This window comes from Herpailurus yagouaroundi, unplaced genomic scaffold (genome assembly GCF_014898765.1).
Source record: "Herpailurus yagouaroundi ecotype Mexico unplaced genomic scaffold, PumYag 186, whole genome shotgun sequence".
Classification (NCBI taxonomy): Eukaryota; Metazoa; Chordata; class Mammalia; order Carnivora; family Felidae; genus Herpailurus; species Herpailurus yagouaroundi.
In genome coordinates, this window is record NW_024412417.1 from 9,558,633 (window position 1) to 9,578,706 (window position 20,074).

Consider the following 20,074-nt stretch of genomic DNA (forward strand, 5'->3'; position numbering starts at 1 on the left):
GTTTGGCTGAAGAGGATAATAAGAACTAACATATGAGAACTAACAATTGAGATGCTGATCTTGGAAGTAGAATTAAACGGTTTTATATTCCTGATGTAGTTATTGCTCTAAGTCCAGATTCCTTTCAGGGTTTTCTTACCCTTCTTTGTGTACCACCCCCCACCCCCCAACATGTACATACACAGGGAAGCTGGTGAGAGGAAGCAGCATGAAAGTGACACAACAGCACAGGAGAAAGAAAACCAAATCAAGAGGAAGGAGACCTGGTTTTGGCATCTGAGTTTAACAAATTGCTTAAGAGCCAGCAGATTAAACTGGGGTTAATTAGGATTTTTGTCAGCTAAAAGACAGCTTTTGTTTTGGCTTTTCTGCCATAAATCTTTGAAAAGCCTACAAATCGGGTTTTAGAATATTAATGGTCTGTTTCTTTAACCGTATATCCCTGATAATTTCGAACAAACTCTGGCAAAGTCACATTATAGAAACTTGAGCATTGCTATTGTTTTCTGGAGTATGGTTCTGCTATAATGAGTAATCTGGTGGAAGTCTGTTCTGCAAGAACTGGAAATAAGGCAACTGAAACTAGTATATTGATTTACTAACTCATTGAATTATTGGAGTATGAGAATAAGCAAGTGAAAAGAAATAGTAGGACCCAGAGAGAAGAGGTTAGAATACCAGATACCTGGACTCCATTCTTCAAACTCTTGAATCTAAATATATTTCTGGTGATAGAACATAGAAATGTGGTTTTTTTTGGGGGGGGGGGAGGATTAACCCCCAAAACTAGTGATTCTAATTAAAACCCAGACTGGGAATTCACAAACTTAATTTTACTCATATCTTTTTATTTTCGGAATGTTGAAGCTGAGGTAACCTTTTTAAGCTGTAGCACTGGCTTGGTAAATTTCTTAATCCCAGAACAGTAGAACCATTAGATAATAGAATTACGAGAGGCATTAGAGATAATCTAATATAGAGGCCAACAGATTATGGACCAGGGACCAAATCTGGCCCTCTACTAGTGTTTTGCAAATAAAGTTTCATTGGAATACAGCCACACTCAATTTATTCATCTGTGGCTGCTTTTGTACAAAATTGCACTGTTTTGTAGTTGCAGCAGAGATGATATGGCCCACAAAGCCTAAAATATTTCCTGTCCCTTTATCGAAAAAGTTTACTGACTTTTGAATAGACCAGATCTATAATTTTATATATGTGGAAATAAGACTCAAAAGATAATGAGTGAAACGTTTTGAGATTACACTACTAATTGGTGGTGAGAGTGCAAATACAGTTTAGTTCCCCATATTCCTGCTTTCATTCCATGAGTTTTTGTTGGAGGAACTGATACCCTGGGTGAGATCAGAAAATTTATTTGTGGTACAGGCTTTTGTTTATAGGTTCATTATCATATTACAAAACACAGTTATTAGAGATAGTAGCACATCAAGTCTTACAACATGGCTGTACAGAAACCTATTAAAGTTGGGTCAGGGGGTAGCATTTGATTGTAGTATATGCTGTTTCTTGAATATAAATCTTTGATTTGACCCTCCAAGCAGTTTGATAACAAGATTCTTTTTGTTACCTGTGCAGCCGAATGGACGGACGGTTGAAGTGGCTGACGAGGAAGTTGTCCGAACTCCTCGAAGTATAACAGCAAAGCAGCCCTTAGAGACAGATAAAAAAAATGAAAAGGTAAGTTTGGGAACATATGAAATTATATGCAAGTCTCTTAATAAAGAGAGTGACATATATAAAAATGATGTTTTTCTGTTTCACAAAATTGTATGTATACTTCCCCATTTAAGGACAACTGAAAATATGAATTTATCATAGCAGATGGGTGGTAAAGGCGTAAGTAAGTTGTTTTGTTTTTTTACTTTTAAAAGGAAGGATGTATCACCAAATATTTTTAAACATGCTGTGGCAGTATTAAATATTCACTTTACCAAAACAGTTTTATTTATGACTTGAACGTCTTTTATAGGAGTAAGGTTGCAGGTACGTAACACCCTCTTACTTGAAAACAGGATTGTATTATCTTTGTTAATAGTACACTTCTGACATAAAAAGCTTACCAACTTGTTCGAGGGTATTAAGTGTTGAAATAGATTTCTGTTCTGATGGAGACATAATTGTCTACTTGTTAGACATTTTGAGTTTGTTGAACAAAAGAGAATGTTCTGTGCACTCTTAAGTTTTCAAATAAGACAATCTGTCATACCCCATAAATGGTACATTCCTGGGGTTTTATTCAGTTTTCAGTGTTAGAACTGACCCATTTTTTATTTGACTTAGGCAGAATGTAAAAAGGAACTGTTAACAGTGGGTTGTCCTGCTGTGGGATAGAAACTTCTCATTTAAGTCCTTTCGATACATTTAATACTTGTGCTCTTCCACTCCCTTTTTAAAACCCTGTGCATGCATAACTCCTTTTTAACAAAGAAAGACAAACCAAAAAATAACGAAAAGGTAGATAAGTGGTTTCTAGAAACCAGAATGCGACAATTCCAGTCCTACAGAATAATAGTATGAAATGGTTGCTACACTTTCTTAACGCTTACAATTTTTAAAGTGTCTTTGAAGAATTGGCAAGATCAGTTCTCCTCCGTAACCCAGTAAAATTGGTCTAGGTTCAAGATGGCTGCAGGTAGGATGGCGTAAAATGAAGAATAGTTGTGGGCAAAAGTTGAATTTATGCCTGATTTTGCCTTTGGCAGAAAAATAAATAGGAAATAACTTGTATTAACAAGTAAGCACACAATTTCAGGATTGTAAATTTAAAGTGTGAATAGTTTATATGTCTAATACATATTTGTACTCCTTCCCTATAATATTTCCTTGTTTCTGGATTTTCTTCCTACTAGTGAGCATTTTATGCTTGTTCCTTTTTCCACTCCCTGAATTATCCTGAAATATTTGTAGTTGGAATAATTGATGAACTGCCATTCATCTCTGATTGGTTAATCATATATAGATCGGGTGTAGGAAGATGAAAAAACCACAGTTTAGAGTTTATAATCATTCTGAAATTTAAAATTGACATTTTAAATATCTGTAAAATGGCAGGCACTATGCAAAGTGGGGTGTGTGTATAATGTATGAATGTATGTACATATATCTTGTAGGGACAAAGTACATATCGGGTGTGCTTTTAAGACTTTATAGAATATTTATCCATGTTACTTTACTTATCCTCATAAGAGCACAGAGGAGGTGGTATTATACCTATCTTACAAATAAGAAACCTGAGGCATAAGTTATCTAAGCTATTAGATGTAGTCAGTTCTAACCCAGACCCATCTGACTTCAAAGTCTGTGCTTTTTACTGCTGTGTATTATTTCTGATCCTTTCATAAACTCTAGCAGGCAGGTAGTAACCGCCCCATTGTACAAATAAGGACTCTCAGCATGGAGGGATTTTGCAGTTTTACTCAGCGCACAGTTTCTGAGCTAGGATTTGAATCCAGCTCATTCTGGTGCCAAAGCCCATGCGTTTTTCAATCACTTGACAGTACTGCCTCCTTTCAGTTGCTGTTGCTTTTTCAGAACAAAACTTCTGCCTTTGGTTTGCTGTCTACTTGGTTAGGCTTTTTGCATAATAGTAAATGCTACAGCTCATGGCTAGTGTTTCTTTTTGCTGTCTGCATCTTGAATTTATGCTTTTTAACTTGGTTTAGCCCAAAAGACTTTATTTCAGTTCATTTTTTATGCTATTGCACTGTTTTTGCATGTTGTAAATATGTGTTTTAAGACTTTTTATTACTTTCTTTCTAAAGAGGCTTCTCTTAGATCTACTTATGTACCTTAATATGCATCATTGTATGTTTGTTTTTCTCTCAAAGCCACATCTAAGCACTCTAAGCTGTGATATTGAATACCTTGCCCTGTCACTTGAGTAATAAGTCTTAGAAGTAAAACATTGTCTAAAAACCACGTATGACAAGAGTTATAGATCTTGTGTCTATAAAGCAAGTTAAACTACCATAGTTTTCTAGGTCTTTATTTGGCTGTGAAGGTCAATACTTCATTGATACTGGTCTCTAGTAGAGTAGACCTAGGACCATTAGCTGGCTGAATGCATTGTGCTATTGGATGCTGAAGAGAATAAGAATGGAAGAAGTACTTACTCTCAGAAAGACTGCAGTCTAGTTAAGGAAAGGCAAGCACAGGAGAAGATACCAGGTAACAAGACTTTGGGTGCCAGATATTCACAGGAATAAGATTATCCAATTTGGGTGGCCAGAAAGAATTGACAATTGGACTCTTAAGGCTAGGGATGGTATTTTAGTAAGTAGAAGTGGGGAGGCCAGCTTTGGCAAGTGAGAGAGAAACAAATGGACACAATCAGACATTATTCAGCTGAAACAAAAGAAGATATTCTTTTTTTTTTTTTTTTTTTTTTTTATTTTTTTTTTCAACGTTTATTTATTTTTGGGACAGAGAGAGACAGAGCATGAACGGGGGAGGGGCAGAGAGAGAGGGAGACACAGAATCGGAAACAGGCTCCAGGCTCCGAGCCATCAGCCCAGAGCCTGACGCGGGGCTCGAACTCACGGACCGCGAGATCATGACCTGGCTGAAGTCGGACGCTTAACCGACTGCGCCACCCAGGCGCCCCAAAAGAAGATATTCTTAATGGAAAGCTCTCGATAAGTTTGACTGGTCAAGGTGGGGGTGGGGTATGATAAAAATAGATATGTTTAGCTGGCAGCAACGTTTATGATTAACAGGTCAGGCTTGTGAGTGATTATGAGGATTTGAATTAAGATAGAAGTGTAAAGATTGTTAGAGAAACAACAGAAACCAAAATGTATAAAATTTGGTCACAATCAAATTTGTTTATGTTCAGAATGAAGTCAATGGTGTCCTACTGAAATATCATTCATTTTAAGTATTAATAAGCTCTTACATTTTTATGTTGCTACATAATACAAAATATTTTCACCTCTTTTGACCCTGTTGACTAAGTCTTGGTTGAGGAAGGAGAGGGGTACTATCATTTTTTTTTTTTTAATACAGCTCATTAAAAAGAGTTTAGTGGATTGCCCAGCATCACATACCTAGTAAATAATGCTCCCTCAATTTCACGGAGGCAGCTGTTCTCCAAGTGTGGTTTGTGGACCCCTGGAATGGGGTCCCAGGGACCCTTTTGTTGGGCCCTGGGGGATGAAACTATTTTCATAATAATTAGGACATTTGCCTTCTTCACCATGTTGATAGTTGCACTAATGGTGCAGAAGCAATAGCAAGTAAAACTGCTGGCTTCTGAGCACAAATCGTGATGGTGACACCAAACTACTAGTAACTGTATTCTTTATGCAATCCACTCATAGTTTAAAAAAAAAAAAATGCTAGTTTCACTTAAGAGTATTCTTAATGAAGCTATAAAAATGATCATTATTAATTTCATTAAATCTTGATCTCTGAACACATGCTTTTTAATTATTTTTCATGATGAAATAGGAAGTATACCTACAATATGTTGTGTACTGAAGAACAGTGGTTGTCTTGAGGAAGAACATTTGTACAATTGAGTTGCAACCTAGACTAGTTACTGTTTTTACGTGAAAGAACAGCTGATAGATACCAATGGTTATTTAGACCTGAGTACTTGCAGACATTTTCTCAAAAATAATTAAAATGATCCTGTCACTTCAAGGAAAAGAATACTTAGTATTTGTTGCAAATGATACAATGATTTGTTTCTGAGTGAAAATTAGAAATCTGGAAAATTTGTATCTGCCACCATTAGCTTGACAGCATCCCTGTGCTTAAAGAATATCTGATGAGATCAGTTGTGATATTAACAAATGTGATTTTTAAAAATACTGTATACAATGGAATGCTTTAACATCTTAAAAGATGTGTGTAACTCACTGAACCAGTATTTTCCAGGTGACCAGTACTTGCATGTTACAAAATCAGACAACTGTGGAAGTTTCATTAAATGCACAAGGTAGACCAATAGAGTGTGGAAAGTTCATTGATGCACTTTCAGATTCCATGTTGCAACAATTTTTAAGAAACTACCACTTGACAAGTTTCAGCATAATACTTTCCCCTACCTCTACCTAAAGTTCCTTGTCACTTCCCATTGCTCTTACTCTACAACCTTGAACATATCCTAAAGGTCCTGCCTGTGATACAGGTCTCTGTTCCTACCCCTCACCCTGTTTAAGTCTACGCTCATTGGTTTTCTTTCTTTTTTGTTAAGCAGCTTTATTTTGAGATATACCACAAAATTTATTTCATATAAGTGTATGATTTTAGTTGTATTGCAGAGTTGTACGGCTCTCGCCATAGTCTAGTTTTTTAACATTTTCCTCTGCCCACTACCAGTAACGCCCCATTTTCTCCTTTTCTTCTTAGTCCCAGCCCCTGTCAACCACTAACCTTTGGTGTAATGTCAAAGGATATCACAATTATCTGAAAAAGCAAAAAACAACAACAACAAAACTATTAAAACAATCCTTTTAAGGGCGCCTAGGTGGCTCAGTCGGTTAAGTGTCCGACTTTGGCTCAGGTCATGATCTCGCAGTTTGTGAGTTCGAGCCCTGCATTGGTCTCTGTGCTGGAAGCTCAGAGCCTGGAGCCTGTTTCAGATTCTGTGTCTCCCTCTCTGACCCTCCTCAGAGCTCTCTCAGAGCTCTCTCTCTCGCTCTGTCTCTCTCTCTCAAAAATAAATAAACATTAAAAAAATAAAAACCAATCCTTTTACCTGGGGCACCTCGGTGGCTGAGTCAGTTGATTATCCAACTCTTGATTTCGGCTCAGGTTATGATCCCAGGGTCGTGGTATCCATGCTGGGTGTGGAGCCTGCTTGAGATTTATTCTCTCTCTCTCTCTCTTCCTCTTCCTCCCTCTCTCTCCCTCTCCCTCTCTCCCTCACCCCCCACCTACCCCTCTGCCACTCTCCCTGCTCTCATGCACACTCTCCCTGCTCTCATGCACACTCTGTCTCTCAAAAAAAAAAAAAAAAAAAAATCCAGGGCACCTGGGTGGCTCAGTTGGTTCGAGTGTCCAACTTCAGCTCAGGTCATGGTCTCGTGGTTCGTGAGTTCGAACCCCCACATCAGGCTCGCTGTCAGCCTGTCAGCGAGGAGCTGGCTTCAGATCCTCTGTCCCCTCTCTCTGCCCCTCCCCCATTTGCACTCTCCCACAATTAGTAAATATTCTTAAAAAGTCTTAAAGATCCTTTTTCCAATTATATATCTGTGTGTATATAGTCAGATTTTCTTCACATGCTTTAAATAACATATCACAGTAAAATTAAATGCAAAAGGAGGTATGCGAATCTAGCTATCTTTTATGAAGCCAGACATTAAAGATATTTGCAAACTGTAGAACATACCAACCGTGCTGCTCACTAAAATGTTTGTTTGTTTGTTTTGGAAAATACAGTTATTTATATAGGTGTAATTAAACAGTATGTAATTAGTCTATTATTATTTTGAAATAAATTAATATATTAAATAATATCTTAGTTTAAATTTATAGTATGTTAGATACCAGTAGATACAACCCATGTAAACAAAGGCTCTTTGATATCTTTGGTCTGTTTTAAGAGTATCCTATAACCAAGAAGTTTGAGAACCACTATTCTAGGAGTGATCAGTGTTTAGAAGACCATAGACAAACTTATTCCAAGGCATCATAGGTTTTAAACAACTGTAAGGTATAGTAGCTCTTAGCAAAACAGAGAACACTGCGTGCCCAGTGAATTTACATGCATTTGTGTTTTACCTTCCATAATACGTCTTAGAAACAATAATCTAAAATCAGGGATTGGCAAACCATGACCATTGGCCGTATGTAGCTCTCTGCCTATTTTTTGAAAGTTTATTGGAATGCAGCCACACTTATTTATTGTCTGTGGCTGCATTTATATTACAACAGCAAAGTTGAGTGGTTGCAATAGAGACCTTATAGTCTGCAAAGCATAAAATATATATTGCCTGGCTTTTTTTTGCTGAACACCTCTTTTAAACTTCTAATACAATCTTTTGGATTCATTAAAATATTTCATTATCTGGAATGCTTTGAATCTGATTATGTAGGTCTTGGACTCTTGACCTTTTGGGCTCCTTGTGCCATAGAATCTATAGCTTCATGATTCTTGGGTTCCATCCAAGAATTAGTAGTTTCAGTGCCCCCTTTGAAGGTAAACAGAGTAGTTTCCATCAAAGAGGGAATATCTTACGAGAGAAACCTCATTTTTGCCCCCTAGACTTTTCTGTCTAAACTCCTGACAAATAGCAGAAAGGAGACCAGAACCAGGACTTCTCCTCTAGCCCATCATTTTCCCATGATGCTGTAGTTGAATGAGGCAAGTGGGAGTGGCAAGAGGAGATTGAAATAGAGTGAGAAAATGAATTTGGTTTTAAACATGCTAAGATTGAGGTAATAAATGGAGTCTCCAAGTGGAATTAATTTATTAAGCTGTTGGAAATTTGAGAACCATGTCTGGGAAAGAGTTTGGGGCTAGATAAAATTCTTAAGAAAGGTTTCTTGTAAATTTTTTTTAAGATTCTGGGTTGGTAGTCATGTCGCTTGTGTGGTGTACCATAATTCGTGAGCTCACACCAAATGTATTTAAATAATTTAATGGCTCGCATAAGTGTTCAAGTAGACAAATAGAGTAGCTCAGAGGTTTTATTTTGGGGGCAATGAGAGTTGGGCAGACAGGACCATATATAACGCAATTTATTTTTAGGCTCTTTTACTGATTAACCAAATAACTGCTGTCTGCAAGGTGTATTATTCTAGGAACTAGGAATATAACGATTGATAAAACAGGATAAAATGGGAAAAGGGATGACTAAAATAAAGCAAATATATTCTCTAATGGTAGGTGGTGGTAAGTGCAGTGAAAGAAAATCTAACTAACGAGGGTAAGGAGGAAGGTAAAGTACAGGTTGTGGGTACTTCCCTTCATCTACAATCCTACTCCTTCCTTGCATTCAGGGAAATGTATCAGACTAGTAGTGGGTGGAAAAATCTTGGCTGTAGTTTAAATTATACCACCACCACCACCACCCCGAAAAGCAGGAAAATCTGCTGGAACTCTTTCTACTTTTAAAAAGGTTTGTGACACTTTTTGTAATTAATCTCATCCTTACATCATGTCACCAAGTTACCAAGATTAAGAACTGTTGGTATAGATAGTTCAGAGAAATGTAAATAATATGTTCTTTGGACCATCCATCCTTTGCCATTTATGCCTTGTTCATCTATATGTTTGAGACAAGTGAGAAAAATAAATAGTGCTGAATGTGGAGCAGTATAAAATAGGGACTTACCATATTTGTTTAGGCAAAAGGTGGATGAAATTGATCCTAAAGCAGTAGTTTTCAGACTTTTCAAGAGGCAGTTGCTTAGTTTTCAAAATGATGAACTTCACTGACCGCTTTTAATTTTGTCAGGTATGTACATTTTTAAAATCACTGTCACCATTACAAAAAAGAAAAATTTTGACCCAATGGAAATAGAACAAAAGTCTCAGAAAACAGAATAGTTACTGCCATGAGTTAGGGGGAAATCTTACACACTAGCCACTTACCTGCAGACTAAAGTATCATAGCATCCATTTCTAACCTTTAGGTTAGATCCCAGGGTTGTGGGATGAAGCCCCACGTTGAGCTCCACACTGAGCCTGGAGCCTGCTTGAGACTCTCCCTCTCTCTGTGCCCCTCTCCCTCGCTCATGCTCTCTCTGTTTCTAAAATAAAATAAATTATTTGTCTGTTACTTGTGAAAATTCTCATATCTGCACAATTTAACAGCTTGGGAGCAGTTTCCTAACAGAAGCATAGCAGCCCAGATTTTGGAGCATGCTTATCAAATCCCAGCTCTGACACTTAATAATTAGGTGATCTTGGGGTTGGTTAGTTAATCATTCTGTGCCGCCTTTTCTCATCTGTAAAGTGGAAGTAATAACATCTGCCTCTCATAGAATTCTTTGGAAACCTGACTGGGTTAATTAGGAAGATCTATATAAGTGATAGTGATATAACCAGTTAAAACAAAAACAAACTTTTTTTTTTTTTTAATTTTTTTTCAACGTTTTTATTTATTTTTGGGACAGAGAGAGACAGAGCATGAACGGGAGAGGGGCAGAGAGAGAGGGAGACACAGAATCGGAAACAGGCTCCAGGCTCTGAGCCATCAGCCCAGAGCCTGACGCGGGGCTCGAACTCACGGACCACGAGATCGTGACCTGGCTGAAGCCGGACGCTTAACCGACTGCGCCACCCAGGCGCCCCAAAAACAAACTTTTTATAAGTCTTTTTAGTGGATCCATTTGTTAAAAATACCAAAGTAAAAAACCATCAGATTCGATTGCAGGAACCGCTGGTGTTGAGGAAGATTAACTTTTACTAGTTAGATTTCCACAAAAACCTTTGCATACTTAGAGGATGAGGTTGAAAAATTAGTGTCATGTTTTGACAAGCATGGCCTTCGTTTAAGTGAATCTCTATACTTTTGTCAAGTATGATAGTTATTAAAAGTATTAAAGTATCAAAATACATGAATTGAGAAGCTTATTCAAAAATAATGAGGCATGTTCGGTCATATTGCTGTCACTAAAAAATAGTTGTTTTACAAATGTATATACACTGTCAGGAGGGTGTGTATAAAATTTACAAAGAAACAATCTTGGGAGTGTATGTCTAGCACATTGTAGGGATTTAATAAATCTTGATTGCATGACAGCCATTAGGAGAGGTTAACTAGCTCCATGGTAGAAGCTGACAAAGAATAGGAGGGAAGAACGTGGTAACAAAGGAGCTGGCACTTTGTATTTGCATTTTCCTTCAAAAGCGTTCACTGTAGTGGAGCTGCCCACAAGTAAGATGTTTACGTCAGTAGGACGGCTAAGGCAAATAGTAGCATGAATGCATATTTGTGTTAAAGCTTTTTATAAATACGTTATTAAGTCTTGTCTGGGTAAGCATTATTCTTTGGTTAGTTACTTAACTAAAATCAAACAAGACCTAAGCCTAAATCAAGGTAGTCTGTCTTATTTTTCTGCAGATTTCATTTTAGTGACGAATCACAGTATATTTCAGTGTGAATATAACTTCTCCCCTTTTTTCATACTTTCTCTCCTTTAAAGTCTTATGTATGCTTATGTATACTATTTTGTAGTTAGTCTGCTTTCACATCTTCTTTAATCTTTAAAAGAACCTTATGTGGGGGTGCCTGGGTGGCTCTCGTTTGGGCGGCTGACTTTGGCTCAGGTCACGATCTTACTGCTCGTGGGTGGGTTTGAGCCCCGCATTGGGCTCTGTGCTGACATCTCAGAGCCTGGAGCCTGCTTCAGATTCTGTGTCTCCTTTTCTCTCTGCCCCTCACGTGCTCATGCTCTGTCTCTCTCTCCTTCAAAAATAAAATAAATAAACAACAAAAAAAAAGGAACCTCATATGAGGTTAGGAATTTTTGTCCCAAATGGCAGTTGGGGAAAGGGGTTTAGAGACACTTAGCCCAAAATCGCATAAGTAATACATGATTAAATTTGTAGAGTTCAATGTAGAGTGACAGGATAGCAGAGTATTTGTGAGGGCAGGATCTAGAGTCAGAACTGAATTTTAGTTCTGGATTTACCACTTAATAACCCTCTTGTCGTAAGCTATTTATATAATCTCTTATGGCCTCTGTTTTCTTATCTGTAAAATGGAGGTACTTAACTTTAGTTAGTTCCTGTAGGTCTGTCTGTACGGTCCAATGTGGTAGCTACTTAATGGCTATTTAGCGTTCCTTCTCATACTATTAATAACTTTTTATATTCATTACCTTTTGAAATGTATTTGGGGTATGTTGAGTTAACGTATATTAAAATTAACGTGACCTCTTTCTTTCATCTTTTTGACATCTGTATGCTAGAAAACTTTAAATTACAAACATGGCTTGTATTATATTCTATTGTACAGTGCTGCTCTAGACCAGGGATGGGCAAACTCTGGTCCCCCAGATCAGCCAGAGGCCTATTTTGGTAAATAAAATTGTGTGGAAACACAGTCACAGCCATTCAGTTACATATTGTATATGGCTACTTTCATGCTACAGCAGCAGGGTTGTACGATCACTATGTATAGAACTATATGTGCCTTGGAAAGCCTAAAATATTTATTATTTGATACCTTATAGAAAAAGTTTGCTGACCTCTACTTCAGGCTATAACTGAAAAATGCTCAATGTGTTATCTTGAGTGGGTGTGAGAGACAGACAGTCGATAGAAAGTAGATTGGTCGTAGATGCTAGTGGGAAAAAGGTGGTGGGGACACCGACTGGTCATTGGTACCACGTTTCTTCTTCGGGATGATGAGAGTGTTCTGGAATTAGAAAATGGTGGCAGTTGTACGACCTTGAATCTACTAAAATCCACCGAACTGTACAGTTTAAAGAGGATAAATATTATGGTATGTAGATGATACGTCAATTTTTGTGAAGTAGATATGAGCCTGGTTTGGTAGATGTCATAAAGCAGTACATGAAACATGATACATGTTAATGAGAACATGGAAAAAAACAAGTACAGATCAACTACAGGGAACATAAAAAGTTTGTTATGAATAGTTGCTTATATACTCCTGTTGTCAAAGAATTTTTAATCACTCTTAAGAGCTGTCATTTATTGCTTACTCAAACTATCATTTACTGCTTTACCCATAAAGAAAAAAAAACTTAGTATCAAGATATGATCTTTTTTCTGGTGGTATACTTAACTTGAAGATAATAAGATATACATAGCCAATCTCAGTTAAAAGAGTGAATATAGATTATAAGTAAAATCAATATTTGATGAATATTAGCACTTTCCTGGAAGCACTAATCTAAATATAGAAATCGTGGCTTTACCAAGTTTTAATGAGCAGCTTCTGAGAGGAGAAAATAATATTAACAGAATGGAATTGGAAGGCTGTTTCAAAATAACCCACATCTTGTATGTGTGTAGGTATTTTTTTTTTAATGAATTACTAAATACCTACCATATGCAAATCCTAGGTATTTTCGCATTGCTTTGAAACTGACAAAATATTAACTGCTTTGTCTGGTTGACTCTCTGATTTGTTATACAGCAGGGTATTCCAGCAATCTGCTTTATAAAATCCAAAAGCCACTAATCAGTGCATCATTTTCTTTCTCAACGCTAGCAATATTTTTTTAATTTTATTGCTCTGAAAACACCATATTATACTGCCTTATTTGTGATGGAAGTTAGGATAGCGTGTTTTTAAGGGCGCAGACTTTGAAGCCAGATAGACCTATTTCCTAATTTGACTCTACCACTTACTAACTTAATGTGACCCTAGATAGCCAATTTCATATTAACATCTCTAAGTCTGCGTTTCCTCATCTCTAAAATGGGAATAATACCTTCCCTAGTGAGTTTTTTTAGGGAATAAAGAAGAAAATCAGTGCAAAGTACTTAGCATGTAGTAACCACTCAATAAATTGTACCCTCCTATTATTATTGCCATTTAATGTTAAGTTCTTTTATCAGACATTAAATTTTTTTGGTTGTCAGCATCATACATTTCATTATGTATTTTACTGACTCCTACCTTTTCAAAAACAATGAAATATTAAGTAACATTCTATTTTGCTTTCAGTCAAAGAAAAATAAGAAGAAATCAAAGTCAGATGCTAAAGCAGTGCAAAACAGTTCACGCCATGATGGAAAGGAAGTTGATGAAGGTACTTGAGCAAGTGAAAGGACTATAGAAACATTCTTAATCCTTTTTTACCAAGGTGGATTATATAAAAGCTGCATTTGTGTTGCTTAATCTTGTATCTAGCTTTTCTTTTTAGTAACTACAGATTTTAATGTACAGATTTGTGACATTGTTAGAAAACACTTTTTTTTTTTATTTAAGTGCGTTTCCTGAAGGGAACCATCTTCAAATTGAGGGTCTAGCTCAATATGTTGAGCAATTGTTTTGTCTTTGTTTCTTAGAACTATGGTTTTAATTTTTTCCCTATTCTTAAATACACTATCCCTAAAAGGTTGTGTACAAAATTCTTGAGTAAGCCCTTTATTGTCATCACCAAATAAATCCATTTATTAGTACTTATTTATAATACTCTCCTATCCCTTCTGTCTGGCAGGATAAAAAATATATATAAGATAACATATATTTACCATTTTTTTATAAATCATAGAGGACAGTTGATAAAAATTAGCAGAATAAATAATAATGACAGTTAGCTGCCTGAAACAACATACTGAGATTAAATTCTTAGGATAATATCATCAGTACACTTGGTTTTTAGTTTACTATCATGATATTTTGTGTGCCCCCCCCCCCAAAAAAAAAAAATGCAACTTTTTTCTTCCCCTTTACTGAATAACACTTTTTTCTCTGGGGCTATGTCAGGAGCCTGGGAAACTAAAATTAGTCACAGAGAGAAACGACAGCAGCGTAAACGTGATAAGGTGCAGACTGATTCTGGTTCATTGGATTCAACTATCCCTGGGATAGAAAATACCATCACAGTTACCACCGAGCAACTTACAACCGCATCATTTCCTGTTGGTTCCAAGAAGAATAAAGGTATATTAGTGGAACGTAAGAGTCATACATCAAATCCAGCTCCTTTTAATCAGATGTACAAAATATCATTACGTCAAAAATTTGACTATTTTGAACAGCTTACATCATTGTGCTGATATACCCTTCTTCGTGAGAGCATTGTGGACCATGTATCGGTTTACCTGATAACCAGCAGTGTTACTCATTACATACCGCCTAATGAATGGCTTTTTAAATTAAAATTGCCTTTCTGCCTTGAGTCACATGAGAAAATGATGTTGCCTTTTTCCTTGTGTGCAATGCTTTGCCCCAGCTCTCTTACATCTCCATTTTTATAGTGGACAAGACATTTAAGTGGAATTATTTGTCACCATTCTGCATGTTGGATGCTTGCATTCCAAGATGAAACTAGCATGTTCTGGATAGTGCAGGCTCTGTCTTGGACTTCTTATCACCCCAACTTTTTGAGAATGCTTTGGTGTTTGATAAAGCTGGACTGGAACTTCAGAGGTTGTGGAGCTAATGGTCTTCCCAAGTATTTCACATGCTCAGACTATCCAATATTGATGGCTTCTTAGTAGCTCTTTACATTGCCATCATTTTACCCTGGAAACATCAGTCTGCAGAGTGATGCTTTTCAACTTGGGCATTGACTTTTCTTCCTTCACCTTTTTATTAATTGCCTCCCTACCCCACATTGTCTCTAGACCACTTTCTCAGCCTTTTACTTTTTTGCTTGATGACCTGCTGGAATTTATCGCTTTGGTGTAGCAACAACGTCTATTTATGCATTTTCACTATCCCATATTAGTCATGCTTTAGCACTTCTGTTGGTGACCACTTTTCACTGTCTTGGGCATGCTTTCCTTGCTGCACAATCCTGTGTCATGCTAGTTTTTTAATACATTGTGATCATTCCGCTTTTTAGTGTCGGAGAAATAGTATCTTTGTTGTAACATGTATTCACACCTCTTGCCATATTTCCTAAGTCCTGGTCCCAAATACTGGCAGTGTTTTTAAGTTGGATGTGTTTGCTTCCAGGATTATTGAAAAGGCAGCTGGTATTGTTGAGAGGTGGCAAAGTTGAATCCAATTACAGAGCCCAGTTCTCCAGTTCTACTGAAAAGAATCTTGATAACCATTATTGAACAGCAGACTCTCCATATATTTGAGCAATTTTCCAGGTCCTATATTGCCATTTTAGTTGACTAAGAATATGGTAACTAAAGAACTCAGTTCCCTAAGGACATGTCATGTATGTTGTGGGTAAAACTGACTCTTTTCCAATGTAAGAATTTAGTACTTGAAGCAATTTATTAAAAATAAGTGAAAATTAAATTGTGTGTTAACTCCTAATTTAATGTGCATAGTGGCCTGTTTAGTATTAAATAAATTTTATTTCTATTTCAACCAGGTGATTCTCATCTAAATGCTCAAGTTAGCAACTTTAAGTCTGGAAAAGGAGATTCTACACTTCAGGGTGAGAGAAATTACATGTAACTTAAATTGAAGGCCCATCAAAATAGAAACTTATATACATGTCTCTTTCCTCACATGAATGATACAGAAGGAAAAAAAAAGGCTTAGAAATGATTTTTAATTACTAAAGTAATATAATCACAATCCAGACATTTTGGAAAATGGATAAAAAGAAAAATCATTCCCACTTCTAACAGGCTTTGGTATGTTCTAGTTGTTTCTCCCTCTCCCCCATATGTAAAAGCAATCTTTTAGTAACAGCTTATATGCAGTTTTTTATTCTTGTTTGCATTGTGTAAGTCAATAGAGAAAAGAAGGATTTTGAGTGGGGGGGGGAGGACTTGGTTTTAATATATGGGATAAAAGACTTTACTCCTGTTTATTAAGGAAAAAACCTTAATACCTATCATCGTTTAAACTGCTTCTTTAACAATATTAAATATTTTACAATAAATGGACTACAGTCTGAAGTTACCCAGTGCTCCACAATTAGAAAATATATTTTATGTACTCGTTTATGATAAAGATTGAATTAAGTAGAGTAGTATATCTTACCTAAAAACTAAAAGTGTTGTAGTATACTATAAATTCAGAAATGAAAAAGCACCTTATTTCAGGCTTGTTTTAACTCTGTCAGCTTCCTTCATTCCCATGATTCTCAATCCTGGCTACACGTTACAGTCATTTAGGAAGCTTAGAAAAACACAACACAACACGTGTGTGCGTACATATATACACACATACATACTGATTCCTGGGCTCCACCCATAGAGCTTCTGATTTGATTTGAATTTTTTTTCTTTAAAAAAAAATTTTTTTTTTAACATTTACTATATTATTGAGACAGAGAGAGTGAGACAGAGCATGAGTGAGGGAGGGGCAGAGAGAGAGGGAGACACAGAACCCAAAGCAGGCTCCAGGCTCTGAGCTGTGACACAGAGCCTGATGCAGGGCTCGAACCCACAAACCAGGAGATCATGATCTGAGCCGAAGTCGGACGCCCAACCGACTGAGTCACCAGGCGCCCCTGATTTTTTTTATTTTCTTAAGTAATCTCTATGCCAAACGTGGGGCTCAGACTTACAACCTCAAGATTAAGAGTCACATTTTTCTTCTGTGTCTCCCTCTCTCTCTGCCCCTCGCCCGTTCATGCTCTGTCTCTCTCTGTCCCAAAAATAAATAAACGTTGAAAAAAAGAAAAAGAAAAAAATTAAAAAAAAAAAAAAAAAAAAAGAGTCACATTTTTCACTGACCTGAGCCAACCAGGCACGCACCCCCCGAGATTCTGATTTTAATTAGTCTGGGTTGAGGCTCCATTGTCTACTTTTAAGAAAATTTTCAGTTGATTTTAATGTGCAGCCAGGTTTTAGAATCACTGCCTTATACATTTTGTGTGTGTGTGTGTGTGTGTGTGTGTGTGTGTGTGTGTGTAAATATTTAAAGAAAGAACATAATAACTAAGGAGAAATCTTCATATTTTTAGTGGGTGAGTATACCGAGTATACCAGAATATGTGTTGTTTTCCTGTTTGCTCTTTTATACTTTCTTTGAGCAAGTCATTCTGCTGTTGAAAACATTATTAATATATAAAGTTCAAGCCTCCTCTTAGTTTTTAAACTAAAAGTCATCTGTGATGGTCATGTCCCCTTTAAAAGTCTTCATTTTTATCTTTGAAGCTCAAGCTATTTAGAAGACAGTAGGGGAGAAAATGAGTGATAAATATAAACCAAGCAATCACAGAAATTTAATAATATCCCAGTTTTAATAAGGAGTCACATATCAGTTTTTAATCTTCTTTTCTTTTCTTTAAGTTTCTTCAGGAATGAACGAAAACCTCACTGTAAATGGAGGAGGCTGGAATGAGAAGTCTGTAAAACTCTCCTCACAGATCAGTGCAGGTGAGGAGAAGTGGAACTCTGTTTCACCTGCTTCTGCAGGCAAGAGGAAAAATGAGCCATCTGCTTGGGGTCAAGACACTGGAGATGCTAATGCAAATGGAAAAGACTGGGGAAGGAGTTGGAATGACCGTTCAATATTTTCTGGCATTGGTAAGAAGTGTGAGAACATTTTAAGTTTATTTAAAATTGCTTATTTCTGGTACATTTTGAATTTTCCAGGAATGGAAAAAAAAATTCCATGAGTAGAAAAATTCGTAAAGCCATAAAGAAATAATAGTAATAATTAACACATCTCATATCCTTTTTACATGGAGCAAAGTGGGAACTAAAAAGTAACTAATAGCAAATGTATTTTTTGCTCTCTCCCTCATGTTCTCATGTGCTTTCATCACATTTGATTGCCAGCGTAGCTAAGGACTGTAATTATATATGTTTAGTGATAAGTGTGATGTGTGAGCAGACTTTTTGATTAATTTCAACAGTTCTGCTGTTGAGTGTAAATGAAAATGGTAAATAGAAGTAGTTTACAGTATTCATTTTTATACTATTTTATAGTCTGCAAAATGCCTATTTATAATTTTTCCCCTTGATTTTAAAGATAAAGACCAGTAGTTGAGAAGCTTGTTCTTGTTGAAAGTCATCAAATATAAAGCAGCGTAATTCCAATGTGTATATGTGTGTGTGTGTGTGTGTGTGTGTGTGTGTGTGTGTGTGTGTGTGTGTTATGGAAAAGAAATCCATGTTTTATATGGAAAACTGCAAAAAGAAAAGGAAAAACCCACTGTTACCACACCGCACAATGGCAACCACTGTTTTTTTATATTTCTTTAATTTAATGGTCTTTTTTTCTTTCCTGTGTACAATATTTTACGTAATCCAAATTGGATATTCATTTTTATGTCCCCACAAACACACTTAATATTGTAATATAAACATTTTCCTTTTTGTAAGCATTTTTATTTAAAGTCCCTATAATACATTATGTAAGCATAGCATATAAATCATTTTTCTATTCCCATATTATCAAGAGAATTTTTTCCCTTTTTTAAGCATGTAAATGACATTGCATTGAATATATTTGTTTTTGGGTTATTTCTTTAGGATAGATTCTTGGGAGTGATGTTATTGGGTTAAAGGGAGTATGTGTACAGTGCTCTATGACATATTATCAAAGTATTTTCTAAGAGGGTAGCTTTGGTTTATACTGTCAGCGTTGGTAAGAGTGCCATTTATTATGTGCTGACCAAGATTGGGTATTCTTATTTTTAAAAATATTTTCTAACTTGATAAACAAAAAATACATAAATTGTTCGGTTAACTTTTTAAGATCACTAATGAGGTTGCATATTTTTTACAACTTTCTTGATCATTTCTATTTCTTTTATGAATTGTCTGTGTTCTTTGCCCATTTGTCTAATGGCCTCTTATTTTTTTTTTTTTTTTATCAAGTTGTAATTCCTTGTGCATTAAACATACACTCTTTTCTGTTGTGCTTGTTGCAGATACTTTTGTTAGTTTTATTTCTTATATTTGGGAGAGCAGTAGACACTAGAGTTTTTAGTGTTTAAGTAGGAAAAAAGACCTGTTTCTTCCTACATTATTTTTCCATCAGTTTCCATCAGTCTAGAAAGACTCCGGTTGACTAATGTCCCCAAGAAACAAACTTTAGATCGTTTACTGATAATTTTTCTCAAGCTCATTCTTCCTTTCTCCTGTACGATGTCCAGGAATTGTGTAGAAATATCAAAATTTGTTTGGAAGAAGTCATTCCCTAAATTCCCAGCCTCATTTCAACAATGAAGAAAGCATAAATGTCGATGCTGTAAAGCATCCTTTCATATTTAGCAAAAGATGGTAGTTTTATTGAGTAATGTTAAAAACCATGGCCTTACCAGATATTTGCAATTTACTTATAAAAGCTATGTAGCATTTTCATAATTAGGACATAAATTCGACGGTACTTAATGTTGCTACAGATAAAATTAAGCAGCAGATTAGAGTTCCCACCTAGATGGATTGGGACCTTTGTTGAAATTGAGAGGGAACTATATTAAATTGGGTTTGTAGTGAGTTACTAAGAAGAGACCGTTGTGACTGGCCTCAAGGAAGTGTATGTGCCTTAAAATACTCATTTATAGGTAAGAAATATCTTGA

General features: G+C 36.2%; 1 protein-coding gene across 5 annotated transcripts in view; it reads left to right on the top strand.

The window, feature by feature from the left end:
* The window catches only part of MTDH (metadherin), a 57,801-nt gene that overhangs the window by 11,598 nt on the left and 26,129 nt on the right, over positions 1–20,074 (top strand). For 3 of the 5 annotated variants that reach the window (XM_040494067.1, XM_040494068.1, XM_040494070.1), the window contains exons 2-6: positions 1,600–1,701; positions 13,623–13,707; positions 14,388–14,564; positions 15,958–16,023; positions 17,834–18,070. In XM_040494067.1, coding sequence (XP_040350001.1) covers positions 1,600–1,701; positions 13,623–13,707; positions 14,388–14,564; positions 15,958–16,023; positions 17,834–18,070 — 667 coding nt within the window. The remainder of the gene's footprint in view (positions 1–1,599; positions 1,702–13,622; positions 13,708–14,387; positions 14,565–15,957; positions 16,024–17,833; positions 18,071–20,074) is intronic. The other 2 variants (XM_040494069.1, XM_040494071.1) reach the window with 1 other exon arrangement.